Raw genomic sequence first — 7,532 nt, 5'->3', positions numbered from 1 at the left:
CTGTAAGAGATTTATGCAACAGAGCATTCTAATCTCTGCTGTTACTGATGCTTGGCCGGGTTGCTCATACTGGGATGGCTCCTTTTTGTGGTCCTGGGGTTGTTGCAATGTGGTGCACATCAGTGTCTTCTTGCTTTAGTTCCCATGTGGAAATCTTTATCCTGCTATTTAACCTCTCTCTTGCCTTCAGCTGGCATTAAACAGCTAACAAACATCAGTCTCAGTCTGGAGCTCACTGTTGCATTAAACTCAGATTTCTCCCATTTCTCCCATATTTAATCTACAGTATAACCAGACTGTGAAAAAGACTCATTTGTAAAAGGCATTTGGGTTGCTTTGAAGAGCGCTGAAGAACACCCCAAAACAGAACAGGTAACATTTTACAGCTGACTGCCCAACAGGACCCATGCTGCCTCCTCTGCTGGGTCTCCTGTAGCAGGCTGGCTGTCCCTCCTGCATGCTCCCAATGGGACATTCACAGGCTCTCCTGGGCTGCTGCATCAGGCTCTGCCCCCAAAACCAATCCTCATGGCCTGGCTTTTAAAATAATATCTTTATGGAAGCCTGAAGAAATGAAGGGAACTTGGAAAATACTTGACAGATTTCAATAGTGGAACTCCAATCCCCTGACTTTTGCACGAGGTTACCAGAATATGGTATCAGGACAACTGCCAGGCAAAGCTGGCACCAGACTAAGTCAAGCAGAAATTCCCAAGATTGCTCTTGATGACTCAGGTTTTAGCTTTTATATTTTTCAGATTCTGTACTGCTTTAGTGTGTAGTTCTGAGGATGGTAAGCTCTCTTCACAGAGTAGGGAGACAAAACAATTCCTTCTCTAGCTCAGGACCAAGGACAACCAATCCAAATTTCAGGCCCAAGAGCATAAACAACGTGGACTGAAGAGAGAAAACTAAGAAGGATGGGACTTCATAACCTAAATTCTAACTGGACAATTAACTTCAATATGCAAATGGACCAAAACTTTATAAAAATGAGAGACCTTGTGACCGGTCATCCATTTTTGGGACCATTTTGGGTTAATCTTTGGTGTAGCCCTGGCTGAGCTCTTGTACTGCCCAAGGTGTATCCATTGAGGCCTTTCAATAAATACCTACTTTATTCTTTAACTCTGTTTAGCCTCTGGTCTAGGTCAGCCTTGACAAGACATCACTCTGGTGGGAAGAATGGCTGTAAAGGAAACAATTTCCTGTCCTGGATGATATGACTGGCTATGCACTGTTAAGTGTGCAGTGTCCTCTGCCAGTAAAGCTCAAGACCTGCACACCATTAACAAATGACTCCCCTTAAGTCCCTAGTCAGCACTGCTGTGCCTGGGATTTCAGTTTGCATCCACCTAATACCTTTGGTGCCCTTGTTCTGCATAAACATCTCCCTTTCATTACTGCAAATCTGCAGGAGCACAGATGATGGGACCTGTGTATTTTCAGTGATAGCAGGAGATGTGGTGGCCTGAGAAGAGCCTTAAGCCACTGTCCTTCACTTGCTTTGGTAAAACACTGCTGAGATGGTGGCAGCCAGACTGCAGGAAGGGGTGCTCAGCCAGCCATGTGAGAGGGCTGGGTAGGTGAGGGCCCTGTCTGCCTGTGGGAGAAGGCAGGGCTGCTGCACTGCACCAGCCACGAGGCACTCGGGCTCTCTCCTCGTGCAGGAGGCAGAGCTGCCACCCCACAGTGAGTCTCAGTCACCTTACTCTTACCACCAAGTGACACAGAAGTGCAGGAAGTGAAGGGACAAATGAAACAAAGAAAGGCCAGGCCATGTGGACAATAAACAGTTTATTACCAATATGAACACAGATACTGTGATGCACTGACGTACCATTTTTAATATCGTGATAACTCTGAGACAAAGAACTTGTTGGCTGACAACTAAACATGTCTCTTTCTTCTGGTGATGCCTCAATACATTTCTGTTGGCAAAGGATCTTCATTTACATTGCAGACTACTAGTAAAATTACTTTGAAGTCATCTATCAAAAGCAAATGGTTCACGTGTGTTCTTATCTACTACTAAAAAGAAAGGTAATACATTTAAATAAGCAAATACAAAATACAAAAAAGGCTGACAAATCCAATGTGCAGTGTCAGATGAAATCTAAAAAATCCAGAAATTTAAAATTTAATAATCTTTAGATTAAGACTTGTAAAATGAAGCAAATCCAAGGCAGCAGCAAGCTTCAAAGTGTGCTGAGTCTGCTAATAAAAAGGGTGTAAGAACAAAGACAGTGCCGGTGTCCTCTCTCACCATCTTGCATGACCTTGGTACACTTAGAAATGATCCAATCTTCCTAGCATTCTTAGTACCGTCCAAATGCTTTGCAATCATTATGTTGTACTGATTCTACTCAACTCCTGCCGTATGGCTGGAAAACCAAAGCAGAGAGTTAGTGCACAGTGGTACATCCAGTGGGATGGAGATCGCTCAGTGCAGAGGCTGCAGAAAGTACACGCTGGTAAAAGGATGAGTGGAGGGTAAAAGGATGAGGAAGGATAAGCAGTCAGCTGCTGGCTTGCAAACTGCAGTACTACTGTGAGAAGTTGCATCTGTGGTGTATGTGAATGCCTTATTTTGCACTGGAATGAACTAGGGAGGCTCTGAGGGCCAAGCTGCTGGGACAGTAGCGTATGGACAAGGGTCTCTCCAACTGCAAACTGCCTCGGAGGTTTGTGAGCACACAGATCTAGGGCAAGGGCACAGGGAATGGATTTTAGCTGTTTTACAGTCTCCTCTTTTTCCCCTTCCCTGTGAATCTAAGGTGGGGAGTGCAGGACATGCATCTTCCTATGCCCTAATGTGGCCTTCAAATGGGAATTCTGCTGTGCATTTCAATAATGGCCCTGAAAAATACCTTCAGTTGTAAACTGCAGAGCAATTTATAAAAAGTACTGATGAATTTGGTACAGCTGCTGTACTCTCCAATGTATTATAACAATATGTGGTTATTTGGAAAGCTGTAATCAAGTGAAAGTTTAAAATAACTCTTCAAGCATAGGAAACCTACAGAAGATTTTTGGGAAGGATTTTCAGTTAGCTTCCTTTGTCCCCTCCTCATCCCAGACCTGTGTGGCCGGCAAGTTACAAGTGAATTTCACGCTTGCTGATTGTGATAAATTGATGTGCCACGGGCTACAGGCAGGCCCTTTCTCACCCTCCCACCTGTGAGAAACACCAGCCAGCAAATTTCTCATAGGCTGGTGGCAAAAATGCTCATCAACAGCATAATAAAGGATGTAAGTGCAGTGTTATGGTCAGAGCTCAGATAAGGTAGATGCTTGTTCTTCAAATGTGTGTATAAATCAGAGCTGTTCAGAGAAGTCTGAAAACACCAGGGAACTCTCTGCAGTTCCTATCATCTTATCTATGGAAAATTAGTCATAAAGATGAGAAAAATAATAATTTTTCTCTTTCTTACCATCAATAATCTCCTCTTTCACTTTGTGTAACTCTCTTACAACTTCCTCCAATATTTCCTGATGAGACAAAACACAAGTCAGCTGCTCAGAATTTCCTTCTAACTGGTGGAAGAAAATGCAAGTTTAACATGGTTGTGCTTGTCCCCCACCTCCATTGCTGGTCAGAGCCTAGCACTGCTAACAGCTACATCTGCACTCCCAGGCACGGATGCAGAAGATGCTGACATATTTACTTGCACATTTCTGTGCAGACATAAGGGATGAAATAGCAGTGAGATTGTGCTCTCTTGCTGCTCACCAGCTAGCCCTTCCCTAGGCACCTAGTTGTAGAGGAAATCAGAAGACTGAACAGCCGTTTTGCTCGTACAGCGCATGCATGGGGGAAAATGGGTAGCTTGCCAAACCTCTAAAAGTGCCAGTGACATTTTCACTCACCTGCTTCATTCGATCAAAATCTAAGGCATCCATAGCCACATCGTTGCTGCTGCTCACTGGCTTCATCCTTGAGAAATGGAAGAAAAACATAAAAAGGTCAGTCAGTTTCCTGCAATGCTTGCAGAGCTGCACCCACCTGACGGTGTGGATGAAATCGACCCCAGAGCAGGAGCACCTGTGTTCAAGTGCTGGTCAGGAATATTTGGCAGCCAGAGAGCAGCACTGCTCCTGTATGCACAACCTGACCCTCATAGATGCTGTGAATTTTTTTTTTTTTTTTTTTTTTTGTGTTGGGAATCTCAACGATTTCAAATAAGAAAATGCTGAGGGGATAAAGCCTGTTGAACCCTGTGGTTTATTCCAGCATTTGCAATTTGCAAGCCACACATCTAGTTTTCTCTCAGTCCCTTTTCTGTACAGCAGCCCTGTCCTGGCAACCTAGGCTTTCACTGGGTCCTAAAGTAACAGTAGGTTACAGCTTAGAAAAATATTATTGGGAAAATAATAACACACTTATCCTTTCCTTGGAAGACTTCAATGAGTCAAGTGTGGCTTGTTGATGGTGTTATGTATCACAGTCATTTTTTATTGACTCAGAAACAAAACCAGTCTGGCCTTAATAGCTAGTGCACCTGAGTGTTATCAGTCTTTCTGCATGGTATTAGTCAGTGGGCTGAGCCATGACGACATCTGATAAAATAAATTAAGGAACTAGAAGCCGTTTGCCTTTCTCTTTTAATCAGTAACTCTGAAACATTTAAAAAACTAACCATGCTTTAAAAAGGCTTCAAATAACTTTGCCATCATCTTTAAGTCCAAACTGGGGGCTGGTGGAGATGCTGCTGCTCTTGAGGGCTGCTTGGTCTTGCAACCCTTCCTTGGGAAATCTTGACATGTGTCCTACCATCTCACAGCTGAGGGAGTTAAGGAAGTTCCAAATGCCATCAAACTGATGAGGAATGGAAACAGGTCACCATGGAGAGCTTTTGAAACCTGCCCTGCTTCCCCCACAGAAATCTTTCAAGCAAGCACTACTACTGAGCACTACTCCACTTGCTAAATTAGGAAACTATTTTTCCCCACTGAACTCCTCCTCCTGGGATGCAATGCCATTATAAAAGATAACTACTGAAATGTGATGGCTGCTTTAAATAGCCCATGTTTCATTCCCATGTCCAAGGAGGAAGAATGGTCTTTTTCTATCTATTTGAAGCTCATGTGTTTCCTAGAACCAACATGTTTCCCTGGTTTTAGGAGAGCTGGCAAAACTATATTTTGCTATAGTAACACTGATGCATCCCTCTGAATGCTTGGGCAGAACACGTTACAGCATTTTAAACAAAGCAGCAAGTATGTGCAAACAGTTGCCATTGGCAACTTACCTCTCTTCAGACTATCAGCACTGTCATATACCTAACAATGTAAAATATGTGACATCTCTTTGCAGTAAATACTAAACATTTGTAAGCCTGTGTTCTGCCTCCTTATTCAGCTTATCCATCCATCTCAGTCTCCAGTAAAACCGGATGCTCCCGGACCAGCATGGGAAGCAAGCCTCTCTAGCTGTCCAACATCAAAATTTATCTCTGTGATTAAAAACATGGGTGCTGATCCTGAAGCTTGGCTATTCAAACTATTAGGTTTCTTGGCTTTTGACACCTGCTGGTTTCTGTACCCCATGTATCTGAAAGATCTGTCTGTGGTGGGGCCTTTTTACATCTTGATTTTATTACCAAGTTTCACTCTCCTTTCTTATGCACCCACTGTGGCTGCATGGGTAGAAGAATAACTTCCCTTATCCCAGCTGCAAGCTCTTCAGATCATTTCTGCTTTTACTTTTAATTTCTGCAGAGGTTGAGCAATGAAAGCTTCACCTATTGGCAGGGTCACCATGAATCTGCTGTAGAGAGATGGTCCAAAATGTGACTTTCACATGGCACTGCACTGCCAGACCCGTGTCTCTGACCCCCACACACACATGGATGGTTTAAGTGCTGGTGCCAGCATGATTAACATCTGTAATGCCCAAGTGAGCAGGGGGCTGCTTCCATGGAACAAAGCTCTGACATGACACCTTCACACTTGGTGCAGCGACAGACAAAACAGATTGCAAGAGAATGAGCAAAAGATGCGGCAGAAGACGAACACTAGTGCTGAATGATGGGATGAGCCAAAGGACAAGCCAAGACAGTTAAGAAGCCAGGCAGTAAGCCAGTACCTAGAAGACACGTGGGATTGTGTGGGGCTCTTAGCTTCACAGCTCTTCACCACTGATGGATTTCTACAGCAATGGAATGAAACAAGACATGAGTCGTGCGCGTGCCACAGGGAGAGCGTGACCATCCCGCCTGCCGGCCGGCCGCAGGCACACCCCATGCAGCTCACCTAGAAAGTAATGAAGATACAGGCTTCTCAACAGAATTGCTCCTTTCCCATGGCTTCTTCCCAGAGTCTGAAAAACAAGCATGAAAAGGTAGTTTATTATTTTTGCTCTAAAAATAAAAATATCCTGAAGTTGATTGTCTTATACAGCAGCTTTCTTTCAGTGAGGATGAGTGACTTAGGAGAAGAACCAGGAAAATGAGATTGGTGAATGAGTGCATTTGCCTACATTCTTGGGAAAGCATTAGCAAAAATCTGCTTAGTGATCCCTTTAATTAGAGACCACATAGTTAAAAAATACTAAAAAGAAATGGAACTGGAACAGCAGGAGGAAAAGCATAAATAATTTCTATTAGGAAATACAGGCTAATTGCTGCAAGGCTTACTTTATTCAGTACAATATTTATTTATATTTTAAATTAAGAAGTCTTAAGTTTTCTGTCTGCATAATTGGCAGAAAATGTGGGTGTATGTAAAAAAAGAGCAGTAAGAGCCCACTATGCAAATCTCCACAGAGAACTTATTCAATGTTGTGTGCACTTCTAACTCATAGAACACTCCCAAAAAGCTGTACTATATAACACATGCTGCTGAAGGTGCTTCCTATCATCCCCGTACCCTAAAATGAACTGTTGCAGAGATTTGACAACTTTATATACAAGGATTTGCTTCTCTGTGAGGTCCTGAAAAGCCTTTTAAAAGAATTACAGGCACTCCCAGGAAATCTCTAGATCTCATTTACATACACCTTTCTCCTGGCTTCCTCCCCTTCCCTTGCAAAGCACACAAGTCATGGCTTTGCTCCAAAAGGAAGCTGGAATGGTTAAATAGTCATTCCCTTGGGAGAGATTCCCAGTATGCGTGAAAGCCAAGACTGATGCAGGGATGATTGTGAGTGCTTGCAGCTCATCTATTCAGATACAGTTATTTTAATTCATTTTAGGAAAACCAATTTAATCTGGGAACTCTCAGGATCAGCCTTACTGCAACAAACTAAATAGCAGTTTGACATCCAAACCCCAACTGTATAGATCAAGACATCTACACTACAAAAAGTAAAATAATACAGCTTTTTTCTCTTAAAAGACTTAGGTGCGTAATGTTGAAGACACAGATCCTCAGCTACATGTCTAACTAAACTATCTTGCAATTTTCTTGACTGTGAAGCATATAAAAGTCGTATCTTGCTGAAAACAGTTTTTAAAACCACAGGTGTTTGGGAATTTTTCTGATAGTTACTGTTAGTTTCTGCACTCAGAAGTAGGACAGTGAACCCAGAG

General features: G+C 43.0%; 1 protein-coding gene across 4 annotated transcripts in view; it reads right to left on the bottom strand.

The window, feature by feature from the left end:
• Positions 1 to 1,780: 1,780 nt before the first annotated feature.
• EVL (Enah/Vasp-like) overlaps positions 1,781 to 7,532 on the bottom strand; it is a 144,658-nt gene continuing 138,906 nt past the window's right edge. For 3 of the 4 annotated variants that reach the window (XM_050974840.1, XM_018907233.3, XM_050974839.1), the window contains exons 10-14: positions 6,256 to 6,322; positions 6,089 to 6,151; positions 3,871 to 3,937; positions 3,435 to 3,492; positions 1,781 to 2,384 (exon numbers count right to left, since the gene is read on the bottom strand). In XM_050974840.1, coding sequence (XP_050830797.1) covers positions 2,347 to 2,384; positions 3,435 to 3,492; positions 3,871 to 3,937; positions 6,089 to 6,151; positions 6,256 to 6,322 — 293 coding nt within the window. In that variant the 3' untranslated portion in view covers positions 1,781 to 2,346. The remainder of the gene's footprint in view (positions 2,385 to 3,434; positions 3,493 to 3,870; positions 3,938 to 6,088; positions 6,152 to 6,255; positions 6,323 to 7,532) is intronic. The other variant, XM_050974841.1, reaches the window with a different exon arrangement.

Source organism: Serinus canaria, chromosome 5 (genome assembly GCF_022539315.1).
Source record: "Serinus canaria isolate serCan28SL12 chromosome 5, serCan2020, whole genome shotgun sequence".
NCBI lineage: Eukaryota > Metazoa > Chordata > Aves > Passeriformes > Fringillidae > Serinus > Serinus canaria.
The sequence above is the reverse complement of the archived record's forward strand: the minus strand, read 5'-3'. Positions and strand labels throughout refer to the sequence as shown.